The 12,889-nt window shown below is 43.6% G+C and overlaps 1 protein-coding gene across 1 annotated transcript; it reads right to left on the reverse strand.

Moving 5' to 3' along the window:
• Positions 1 to 265: 265 nt before the first annotated feature.
• Positions 266 to 3,535, reverse strand: ZBTB1 (zinc finger and BTB domain containing 1). The gene has a single exon (XM_009332721.1). It carries the CDS (start codon positions 3,508 to 3,510, stop codon positions 1,375 to 1,377), a length of 2,136 nt encoding a protein of 711 aa, XP_009330996.1. The 5' UTR covers positions 3,511 to 3,535; the 3' UTR covers positions 266 to 1,374.
• Positions 3,536 to 12,889: the final 9,354 nt, after the last annotated feature.

Genomic DNA, 12,889 nt, shown 5'->3' on the forward strand with positions numbered 1-12,889 from the left:
TGGGAGAAAGTACTGCTAGGCTTTGTTTTTCAACAGTTTTCTCCACCATTACGTATTAGGATCCTTTCCTCCCCCATTAAAAATCATGCACTTAACAAACATTTAGACAGCTGGTGCCCAAGAGTCAAAGCCAGTCCTTCTCTCAAAGGCCAAACTGCCTCACTGAATTGATGTCAGCTGGTACTTAGTAGGATTTTTAAATTCAATTAAATTAAGAGACAAGCTACGCAGATTAGGGCTGTACTAGAATCAGAAAGGAATCTTAAAAGGCATAAAATGTCTTTACATTTATTAAGCAAACTCTGCAGTCTTTTCTTGTTATATTCTTGTTGAAAAACAGAACATTCAGAAAGTATCATGAAAACAAGAAACAAAAAAACTAAGGTTCACATGAGCCACACTCCCCCTTCCCCTCCCCGCCCAAGCAACGGGACTATCTTCACACCCATCCCACTTTTAACTTTCCAACACAAGCAGCAAGGCACCATTTGCAGCTAGGCGAAGAAACGCAGTCTTCAATGCACACGGCCATTCTGCATTCCTAGCAATCCACCACTGCCACTCTTCCCTTGTATATTAGCGTAAGCAGGTTATATGTACCCATGTAGGTACAGACAGAAAACGAAAGGCCAACGTCAGTTGCACAGTTCTGCTAGGACTTCAAGTCTGGAAAATGACCACTCTGCTGGGAACTCCTTGGTTATCCCGACAGTCATTAACTCCCTTTCCCTTTGCGCACACCAGTCCAAGTCTGCAAGGTTTAACTGAGCCTACGTGCTCTCACCCCTGGGATGCACGTTCCGACAAAGCCAAGAAGCAGAGGACCAGGACAGCCAGCTCTGCCCTTACAGCAGAGTCAGAGAGCAAAGGATTATTTCTTGGCATTGGGGTTTTTTTTTTTCATTTTGAAAATTAATGTGGGGATTATGAACAATTAAGCTCTTGCACGTTAATTGCTGTGATCTAAAATTTTCACATGAAGAAACAACACATGGAAATATTAAAGCACTCATCTTACGGACATGGATCCGAGAACTGTTTAATAGCAGTCAGTGAAGGGGTAACATTGTGCTTTTAATCTACAGTTTAAAAATAATGATTTGTATATCTACTTAGTAAAACAATAAAATTAAGAACAGAAACTGATATTAGGAAACAGTGAAAATGTAATAATTAAACACATGATGCTTTCCAAAGCTATATACTTAATGAGCCTAAATAGACACCTATAGTTAGAAGGGTCTTAAAAAAAAAAATAATAAAAAAGAGACTTTTTTTCAATTTTTTTTTTTCCAATTTTTGTCTACTATACTGTATGCCTTGCTTTGGTGTTCTCTCTGCTGACAACTTAATGCTTTAACAGTATGTTTACGCTTATGTTCTTTTCAAATGCTTGGCATTATAGTGAGATCTCATATCTTTCCTCAAATTAAATTTTGCTCCACATACTCCACATGTATACAGATGAACATCCATGTGCTGCTCCAGTTGCTCATTATTTGGGAATATCTGAAAGCAGACCTGGCATATAGTCTCTCCAGCTGATAAGTGAGATATCATATGCCGTACATGGTCATGTTTTCGGAAGTTTCCTTGATCACAAATGGAACAGACATACCTGGCCATGCCTTTGTGCATATCATTGTGGAGCCGCAACTGGCGCTCTCTTAAGAACTGCTTCCCACATGTCTGACAAACAAACTGTTTTTCCTTGGTATGAACAGTATAGTGTTCCCGCAAGTGGCAACGCTGATAAAATCCTTTCCCACAAAGATTGCAGAAATGCTTACGTCTGTGATCCCTCTCGTTCTCTTCCATCATGGAGTTCTTGAACAGATCTTGCTCCAGGCAGTTTGACATATGTTCAACCACTAGGTTTTCAGTTTCAAAACGCTGACCGCAATTAGGGCATCGGAAAGGACAGGCAGAATGCTTGTATAACTGTTTTTTTTGAAGGCTGTTCATTTGGAAATGACTGTCCCTGAAGTCCTCTAGCATCTCTGCAAACATCATGTCCCTTATTTCTGACTGCTCCTCGGGGTTTTCTTCTAAGTCCATTTTCTCCTCAGAATTCCTGATACCATTCATGGTCAGATCCTGGGGTTCTCCACAGGTCTGTGCGTGGTCCTGCAACTGCTTGCCTTTGACCAGTATTTGACCACACTTGCCACAAGCACATATATTTTCTATGTGTTTGGATAAATAATGAGAGGACAAATCTTCCTCGGTGATTGTTAGCCCACAAAGTTCACAGGGAGCGTTCTCCACATCTTCCTGCACTGAAGGAGTCTTCCTGTTAAGGTGCCGCGGACTTTTCAAACACTTTCTTTCATCCTCATCCATGGATAAACGGGGTTTTAAAGTCTTCCGAGCGTTTCTCTTCTCTCTGATCTCTTCCTCAACATAGTATCTGTAAAGCGGCTCTTCCTGTTCATCATCTAGGTCATCATTGTCGGAGGACTCATTGCAGTCTTTATCTGTCACCTTAATAATATTAAAATCCTTCAGCTCGTCTGCAGGATTGTCCTCTGGTTCCATCTTGATGATAATCCTCTTCCTCTCAGAGGCTCTACTTCCTTCTTCACCTGATGTCTCGGAGGCAACCGTGCTGCTTTTTCTGCTTGTGATGTTTGACACGGGAGACGAAGAATCGTCCGCAGCTTGGCTTGAGTCCCCCTTGTATTTTTCTGTTTGTGTGGAGATTATTTTAGAAGTAGAGTCCTTTTCGTTAAAGTCTATTTTTTCCGCACTGTAGTACCTGGCACTTTGGTAAGAATGCCTGTTAGTGCACGTTAACACGTGCTCATCCAGTAGCTTTTCACAGCTAAAACTAAATCCGCAGCTGTCGCAGGTGAAGCTTCTTCCAAAACGGCGTGAGTGGGACACGCGCTCTTTTGTGTGAGAGAATTTGGACGTGGTGCTTTTTTTGCAGACATCAAACAGTTGTTCGGGGAAGCTGCTTAGCTGCAAAGCTTCTTCATCAGGCTCTTTGTTATGGGATGTATTTACTGTTGAACTTGGCGGCTCCATGCCCCACCTGTTTCCTTCGCTGCCATTTCTAGCAAGCGTGTCTTCATACATTCTCACGCCAAATATCATTTTACTATTCTGGGTGCTAGAAGCAGAAGATGAACATTTTAAACTAGATGAGTCTGTATCCTGTATATCTTCCAGACATTCAGGTACATTATATAGCTGTAAATAGTTCATGGCCACTTTAAATTGCTCAAAATTGGCAGGGGCTGTCATAATTTTTCCTAAATACATGAACTGTAAAATAAGATCAAAGCATTCAGCGCTAATCTTCATGTTGCTTAGATTCAGCTGGGCTGTAGTGTGTTGATGGTTCATAAAAAACATCCTAAAATAGGAGCTGCACGCAGCAAGAACTGCTTTATGCGCTTGAAAATAAATATCATCGATAGCGATACAGCAGTCGCACAGAAAGCCCCACTCTCTTTGGTTGTTTAGCTGCTGAAGGACATAGTTGCTGTGGCTGGTTCTTGCCATCTTGTACTTCAATTACAGCCCTGCATAAAGAAGACGACATCTGTTAAATCATGAGCACAAAAAGCAAAACGTACTTAAACATAGGGAGGAACTGCCATCTTTTTCTCCTCTACATCTTCCTATTCTCACACGGTTTGTGGTACCGCTTCCTGTCTGGAGATCTTTGCTGGTAACTACTACGAATATTGATGCCAGTGAAAACATCCATAATTCCATGTTCTCACCACTAGACTTACAAGAGTAGTAAACTAATAAACATAACCACTACACATGTCAATCACACCAACGCTGCTAGAATATAAATTAGCAAATATATCTGAAAGTCCTACAGCCAAGATTTTCAGATATGAATTCTGAATGCAGAACTTCAAAAACTTCACAGGGTAGACTTCTGTAAGATGGCTCCAGGACAACACCTATACAAGGTAAGCTGACTGTAAGAAACCACTCTTCAGTCTCAACTTGCCTTTTTCACCTGTGAGTCCAACGGGCATATGATGCAACACATACTGGAAACCAGGCCAGGCTCAAACTGGTCTTTCCCTCCCCATTAAGAGAAACTAAGAAAATACATCAATGGAGCATCTGCACAAGCTACGTCCACGCACTTTTTGCTATTCAGAGCAGCTCAGGGACAGTCTCAACCTATCTGCAAGGCGTCTTGCAAACCAGGAACTGCAAACTCAAGTGCATTCTCAGAAGCACACGGCAGCCCGGCTGTGATGGCACGTCCCACGTACAAGCCCGCTGCAGATGGTGACCAGGCTAGCTGCACGACAGCCGCACGGACTGCAGAGAGGCAGGAAGTGGTGCACGCCGTGCCTCCAACTGCTCTCAAAACCACTCATTCAGAGCGCTGTAATATAACCAAAACACGTAGATGGGAGACCGGACAAAGAAAAACTCAGCAATGGAAAACTGCGAAAGCTAGCAAGCCAGAGGTGGAACCACAGTGAAATGAAGCCTCGACAAAGACTAGAGGGAAAGGTCTGTGAGCGCTGAAAGTTGCTGTAAGTGAAAGGACTAATTTGTCCTCAAGAGAAAAGACAAAGAAAACATAATGGTTTGTGTTAACAAAAACATCCAGAAAAATGTATTGTACACAGGAGGTGTGTGTTTGATTTACAGACGATAAAGCATGTATGCTTTATAAAGATAAACCAAGTATGGCCAGATCCAACAGCTAGTCACTACTCACTTTGGAAAACCTTTACTGATATACATAATCTGTACTAACTGCACAGAAAGGGAGGTGAGAAACCAAAAGAAGGTATAAAGAACACCCTAACTGAAATGAAAAACCTAAAGCAATTACAAGCATTCTTAACATTTTTAAAGGTTATTGCAAACAATGCAAACAACTATAAGAGATTTGTACAAATAAAGTACAGGCTAGGAAACAACATATATTAAATAGCATTTTATGACTCAATGAAATGCATAGATTGATTTGGAACCATTCTTTCAACTGTCCAAAATTTAAGCAAAATACACACAAAAATGCTCCCTATTTCTTCTTATTCCCCTGCCAGCTTACATCTCCTAGAGGCTGGGAAACGCGTGGAGAAATTAAATTCCACAATTAGTGTTGAATTCACAAGTCGTAGGCGTTGCCTGGCTTGTTAAGTAGCAAACCTAACATTAACTCACCATTCTGCTTCACTCCATGAAGGACTGCCATGGAAGAAACATGTTCAAGGTCTCAAGTCAAGAACACGCTCACCGTGCCCAGCAATATTCCCTACTGCCAATTCATATAGCGGTACTTATGGATCACCACCACCACAAGACCTTGTCTGGCAACAGGAACCTTGAGATTTGGGTTGAACTACACTGATGATGAGCATCTGAACGGCAGCTGCTCCTCTCCTCTCAGCCCAATCCTCCAAACCCAAAACTCAAGGCAAGCACCCTGCCGTAATAATTCTCTGACCAGTTTGGCCCAGTGATGTCCACTGCAGAAGTACAACTTGTTACATGAAATCAATTTAATAGCTTTCTTACTAACTCACAAAAGGGTGGCTTTGAAAGTAGCAGAATCTCTGAAACAACTTCATGTCTTTTCTACAGAAGATTGATTATTGTCTAAGTCATGTCATCTAAGTGAGTTCAGATGTTTCTGTGAAAAATACCAAAGCTCTCAACATCAAGTAATAATAAAAGGGCACTTCATATTCTTCCAAGTGCTAACGTGTTTTAGATTTGAGGTAATTCATTAGATACTTAAATATAATTCAGTATACTGTATCAAGTATTAAGAACAGCAGCTGCATAATGACAGAGAATTGACTTCAACTTCCACATTGTCAGAGTGAAAACCAACAAGAAAGTGAGAAGATGCAGTCTAAGGCACCACTGGCCTCTTGGCGTGAACTGCCGTCAAGATGAGAAAAGGCTGAGGACAGCGGGTTTTAATCTCATCCTCATAAAGTGGCAAGTTTTTAATTTTTTCATTTACATTTTTTTTTGTACGCTGAAAGTACTCCATTGTATCTTCCAATAGCAGAAGAGCAGTACAAGCAGCACGTCCGTACTGAAAAAGAAGGTCACAAACTACCTGCACACAACCACAGACTGGGGCATTTCTACACGGTGGGAATGATCTGGCTGCCACTGCAGTGACAGCACACAAACTCATCGTTTCTAAGTTTCTTCTTTCTTTGAAAAAGGTGAAATATATTTCCCTTTTTGACAGGGGACCTCTTGCAGAGCTTTCAGCACTGTCATGATACACAACAATGACCAGTGGCAATGCCTACCTCCTACCACCAGTCTGGAAAATAACGGCCCGAGCATGAGGTCACTTGACCAGGATGGCAAGGTGCTCAGATACGTACCTGGCCTCTATCGTGATAGTGCTACACGTAGGTATTAAAATAGAGAGTGTTTGAAGTTATTTATGTTAATGAAGGTACTGGCATCCTCTCTCTGGATGCTGTATTAACCTGCTGTACGTAACTATATATTTACAGCTGCCAACACTTCCCACTATGAGAGCCTGTGTTGGGCTATTTAAAACTTTGACACATTTCAACCAGCAAAGGCAAAACTTTCCTTCTGAATTGTCTGCTTTGGACTGATTCCCTCTCCCCCCCCCCGCCCCCTGGGAAAATTTCAGCCAAAACAATTCCAAAGATGAGGCTAAGAAAAAGCTTTCATGTATGTAGATTATTACCTTTTCTTTTAAAAATAAAAAAAGTTTCTCTTCAAAATCTTTGAAGAGAGACTTCATATGAGAGAAAGTGCTATGTCTTGGATAGCATGTTGTCACGATATAAAAATCTGCCTGAATTTGTCCAAGCTATAAGCTTGAGGGGGAAAAGATAAAAATTATCAGTTTGTTCACACTTAAGACTTTTGTTAGTTACTAAAATCCCAGATTACAGCCTCACTGAGAACATTTCATCCTCCTGCAGCTCCTTTGGGATGCCTGCGCCATGCCACATGGGGTGAAACCCATCTTCCACGCAGAGCTCTGCCATGGTTTTAAACTACAAGAGGGTTAGATTCAGGCTAGATATAAGGAAGAAATTTTTTACACTGAGGGTGGTGAAGCACTGGCCCAGGTTGCCCAGAGAGGTGGTGGATGCCCCATCCCTGGAAACATTCCAGGTCAGGTTGGCCGGGGCTCTGAGCAACCTGATCTAGTTGAAGATGTCCCTGCCCACGGCAGGGGGGTTGGACTAGATGACCTTTAGAGGTCCCTTCCAACCCAAACTATTCTGTGATTCTGTGTGCCACCTCCCACAAAGTCAAGAACCAGCAGCAGGGCTTGCTGGAGATTGCTCCGCACCACGACTCGCTGCTGGGTTTTTAGCATCCCTCCTGGCAGCTGGATGGAAAGGACACCCAGTTTTGGCTGATGAGAGCCAGACCCAGGAGCGGACTTAGTGAACACGCAGGGAGATTGGGGACCGTAAGGGAGGGAAAAACCTCTGGAAATCGGGAGGGCAGGGAAGAGGCAGGCTGGGAGTGGAGTGCTGAGCCGAGAGGAGGGGACTGGGATTAGGAAGCAGCAGTGGGAATTAAAAATGGGTGCAATGAGGGTCTAAATGGTGGAGGGAATGTGCTTGGGCAAGGGGCTGAGAAGAGCCAAGCTGCAGGGGCTAGGGCAGAAGGGGTAAAAAAAATAGACATGCTTTTGCTGGGGAATGGGTGGAAAACAATTATAGCATTCACCCCATCAGAGCTGGAATTGAACCCCAAATTCCCAATTCTGTCATCCCTTTGCCATCAGCAGATATCACGGGCTTGCTGACAAACTCCTTCCCATCAAAAGCAAGCTCTCAGAAAATGACCGTTTACCATTATTTTGTTACTTTAATTACTAAACTGGCAGAGATGTGCATTTATCACCCACGTGGGTGGTTCAATGTTGCGAATTATTTTTGAAGTTTGCTTTGGAAAAAAAGCAGGCACTGGAATAAAACCAGGTCCTTTTTACAGAAAACCCAAGGTTTCAAAGTTAAGTGTATATACAAGAAATGCCATAATTAATGCAGGATTAATTCAGCTGCCATTTATGTATATACTGTAGTACAGTCTTCCAGCCCGCCTCTTACCAAAGGCTCCCTTCCTTACTCAGCGCATCCTCCGCATCTGTCCAGGGATGGATCCGAGCAGCAACAACACAAGACCCCTGCTCATTCGGCACAGCATTTGGAGGATGTGAAGTGAATGAGAATGGGGGGACAAAAAGGAGAATCTCACAGCAGCGAATACTGCCTTGGAGAACAGAATCCCATCGCCATCAGTGCCAGGACAGGTCATTTCAACCTTTCTTTTTTTTTTTTTCCCCAGTAAGTCTATCTTGCATTTGTTGGATGTCCAGTTTCTTCACACAGGGAAACACCATCGGCAGCAACTGAGGCCAATGGGAGCTATCCTCTGTATGTATTAATCACCACGTATCTTGGAAAATTAAAGCTCTACACAGGCAAGTTTGTCAGTCCAACATTTTAAAGTATTTTTGATCCTCTCTGACTCTTTTCTATTTCAAAAAGAGGAGAAATGCCAGCCGCTTGCCCGATGGACTAGCACACTGCCTTTGTGAAGCACCCAAATGCTGTAGTCACGAACACCACAGCAAAGTCCACGAGGAACGCAAGTAACTCCATCTTCAGCAATGATCGATTTGTGCAGCCAACACAGCAACGGGCCACGTCGTAAGCAATACTGAACAATGCAGAGGTGTTCTGAAAAAATATGCTAGAAATGCATCTGATATGAAAACAAAAAGTAAAGATACTTGAATCAGGTAATTTCACTCCGATTTGCAAACTCAAAGTCTCCATATGCATTTTATTTTCCTAGTAAATGTTTTTACACTGCCACGCTTTGATTCAAGCTGTTTGTCGGCCACCAGATTTTTTCTTTTGAGTCACCGCTCAGATAGTATTACTATTCTGATGTTACCAGGAAGAAGGTAAGTTGCACTTATTACACTAACGAAATACGTTGTTTATAAGTCTGCTAACAAGAAAGAACAGGTATTTACTATAGCTCCATGCTTTTTGTCATGTCCTCACATTTAAAATTTTCTGCGATGTTTTAAAACTAAAGAAGTAAAAAAAGTCCTGAAGCAAGGAACTGGTAAAGTTCTTTTGCGAACTTCTCTGTCTTGAAAAAAGACGTACCACAAGGTTCAGAATTTAGGAGCCTTTCAGCTCCTAAAATTAGTAGGCGGTTTTCAAAACCCAGCATTTCCACTGCTGAGCAGGCAAAAACGGAGCGCTTACATGCTCAGTTATTGGCTGCTTTTCTTTGGAAACCAAGAGCAGGCTGGACAAAAGTATAATAAATGAGTGGAGAATTTGGTGCTAATAGAAAACGAGACTGGAAAACCTCAAGAAAACAACGCCCAGTTATCCAAAGAAACAAGCGCGTGGGCAGCAGAAAGCAAATTCCCCATTGCAGTCTGACACCATATCCCACCCTGGCGCAGATCCCCAAGAACTCTCCTCCCTAACGAGTTATTTTGCCTCTGTGGGTCAGATCCACCAAAGAATCTGGATTCCTAAATGACAGCATCTGGATGCTCAGGAGAAAATCCTACATGACATGTCTAAATTCTCTGCGTGATGCCTGAGAAGCTTAGGCGTTCGGCTAGTGCATTGACCATGGGGCATGGTCACATAAAAGTTGTCGACAGGCTACAACTTTTATCTAGACATTCTTAAGAGGAAGCCACTGAGATTGCTCTTGTATTGTAGAGTCCAAGAAAGTGCCTCAGTTTACACAAACATTGTAAAAACAGCAAAGAACTTGGGGCCAGGTGACCACCTCAACAGCAGGGGTGGATAAGATGCAGTTTACATTGCAAGCATAGCCTCGATCATGAATTAAAACAATTATTGGAATTCCACGTACTGCCAGGGAAAATCTAATTAAGCTCCATTATTCGGGCTCCGAAGGACTGAAGGCATAATTTATCCTCCTCCCATAGCCCTTCCAATCAGCTGCCTTCAGGCGCGCTAGTTGTGACTACAACTAGCTACATCGTTTCCAATGATGTAGATACTCATCTTCAGACACATCCTGATGGCTGAATCAACTCATTTTAAACAGACTTGTGGGCAACGTATAGAAACAAGTTTTAGCTGACACCTGGGCTGGATCTGAGCCAGGGAGAAGTAAGATGCTCCAAAGCCCCCAACCACGAGCTGTCGGAGCCACTCGGTCCCCTCCCCAGCAGGCTAATTCCTCCTCCGCTGATTCAGCATCCATGTCCGCAAATGAGAAACAGACATCAAAATTTAGCAAGTTATGTTCCTCAGCTGCTAATTGAGAATTAGTTAAGATGTATTACACGTTCTTAGGTAAGAACACTCCTCGAAAGACAAGGAACAAGGTGTCAGAAAAGCATGAGTGAATAAATTAAGAACACAGAGTTTGCACTAAAGCCCCATCTCAACTTCAAACAACTTTAGATCAGATCTATGGAGTAAAAGTACTAGAGAGAGCTTATGCAGTCTTTTAAAGTAACTTGCTAGCCACAAAGGATTACTCTAGGAAGTCAACAGTTATCTTTCATCTGACACCTTTACAGTTGTAAAAAGTTGTCAGGCAACATGGTAATGATATGTTTAAAAGAAATAATTAGTGGGGAAAAAATTATGACACCCCATTTATGCCTTGTAGCAGCAAGATGAGCCTTTTTATCTAGGCTCTCCGAGTTACCCTAACTTCCAACTTCAAGAGGCGTCTTGGTGGTTTAGCCATCTCTTGAGACCCTCAAATGAAGATACGTGTACCTTCCAGGAAAGCATCCTAAATACAAGTCGTACTTTGGTGTAACAACTTGCTGGATGCACATGAATGAAGCACGGTAACTTGTGACACACAGGTCAGACTACAGATTTTGCTGACTCTTTCTGATCTTAAATGCTTCACGTTTTACTTGCAGCACATAAAAAAAAAATAAAGCCACTGAGGTCTCCATCCAATCGAACAGGTTTAACACAGGAAAAAAGGCAACAGCCAGCTAATTCTAGAGAGTTTTGCAATGGCACAACACGCACAAAGAAAAAATTACCAGACAAATTTGAGGATATAAATGGTCTTCATGCAAATTATGTCAGCTCTTGGGCCCACGCGCTGTGTCTGCAGCAGAACTCTTTGGGTGACGGTTTTTACCGTGCCCAAGCAGAGGCAGGGCAGGATAACCCAACCGCTGGGGAACCGCTGGTCAAACTGAAAAACGCACATGGGGCTTCTCACGCTACGTGCATCTGAGGTCCGGAAGGACTCTAGTGAGAGGTCCAGCTGTAACAACTAAGAGAAAGGACACCCGGATTTTTATCAGGAAACTTTCATTATCTGAATTTTGTTTCCATACAGCAGATAAGTAACTCCTAAGGCTTTGTCCATCCCAGACTTCCAGGGCTCTCCACTGTCAGCAACAATGGAAATCTCTGAAAGAAGCAATTAACCTCATACATTCAAGTAAGAAAGCATCTAAAAACCCAAATCACTAGTTGATACGAGCACTCTCAACGTAACTGCTGCAAATTCCTGTGCCAGTGACAACATGGCACGAAGAAAAGACTTGTGCAAGCAGAGCTGAAGCATCTGCTAAGCCTGTGATCTTATCCCACACAAAACTTTCCGGCTACCAGGAAGAAGGGGCTTCTATTACTTATCCAAGCTTCCTACGCAGCACCAACACGTCTTCATTACCTACACCCTCCTGCAGCCGCCCTTCATCCACTCGACATCCCCCCCACCCCCTGCCCGGTGCCCGGTGCCTGCTGGCTCCCTGCTACCTCAAACAGCAGCAGAGTGCAACTAACGCGACTTGTTACTCCTCGGGTTTTCTGGCCAGCCACCCAAAAATCTCTCCACAATCCTGTCAACTCGCTAGGCTGCTGCCTAGGAAAATCTCTGCCAGCGCTGCAACCATTCGCGTTTGGCCGGTTTTCCCCACGGCCATATGGTCTCAACGCCTCTCCCCCGCTCGCCATGAAAGCTTAAGTTGTAATTCGGTAAAAATGAGAAGGCCGCATCCCCCCTGCTCCCGGCTGCTGTGTGGGTTTTTCCAAGAGCTGCAATGAGGAATGTTAAACAAACACCTTTAATTAAAGGAATGTTTGTTTAATGTAATTAAATGCCTAAGGAACACCACACTGTTGCAGCCCTGGATAGTTTTGCAGTATGTGTTGTACCTTGCGATACTTTACTGCAAGGGAAATAATGCAAGCACATGACATAATCTGGCAGCAAATACCCAAATATTAAACAGCATCCAACCCATGCTATCCGTTTATCCATGCCTACGTGTCAAGAGGAACCGGCACTCGTCTATCAGCCGACAAACAGGCCAAACTTGAGAATCTGAGTTACAAAAAATCCTGAAAAAAATGAAAGGCATAAAACCCCAGCCCCAAACCCACAGCGTTTTCAGTCCCCTTTCCTCTACTCTTTTTACTACCTTTCTATGCGAGAAGAGGAGTCCTTTGAGGAACGAGACTTTCGACACCGCTCCCAGAGCAACACAGGGCTTGTTTTTATGTGACAAAACTACTCCCCTTCCTTTCCAGCCGCCTCCAAGGCACTGCCAGCCCCGAGTGAAACCCAAGTCTCCTGCCTGGCAGGGTGGAGCATTCCCTCCAGGCTGCAGCTCAGTTTTTCGCTAAACTACTGCAACTCACTCGAAGTTTTGAGGTTTTGTTTTTTTTTTTAAAGAAAAAAAGAAGGAGAACGCAGCGCTCGGATCCGCCGGCCTGCTGGCGGGGGGGACGGGGCTAGGCGGCGATAACGGCACTCGAGACGTTTAACGTGACTTCGAGCCCCGGAGTAAACAGGGCAGCGCGGTGCCCTTCCTCGCCTCACGCCTCTGCACCTCCCTAGGCCGCTTCTCGTTTTTCAGCGCCGGCGCCCC

The sequence above is a fragment of the Pygoscelis adeliae genome, unplaced genomic scaffold (genome assembly GCF_000699105.1).
Source record: "Pygoscelis adeliae isolate BGI_AS28 unplaced genomic scaffold, ASM69910v1 Scaffold179, whole genome shotgun sequence".
Lineage (NCBI taxonomy): Eukaryota > Metazoa > Chordata > Aves > Sphenisciformes > Spheniscidae > Pygoscelis > Pygoscelis adeliae.

What these genes read in the sequence shown, in the direction of transcription:
- ZBTB1 (XM_009332721.1), bottom strand. Translation starts at nt 3,510, where the DNA reads ATGGCAAGAACCAGCCACAGCAACTATGTCCTTCAGCAGCTAAACAAC.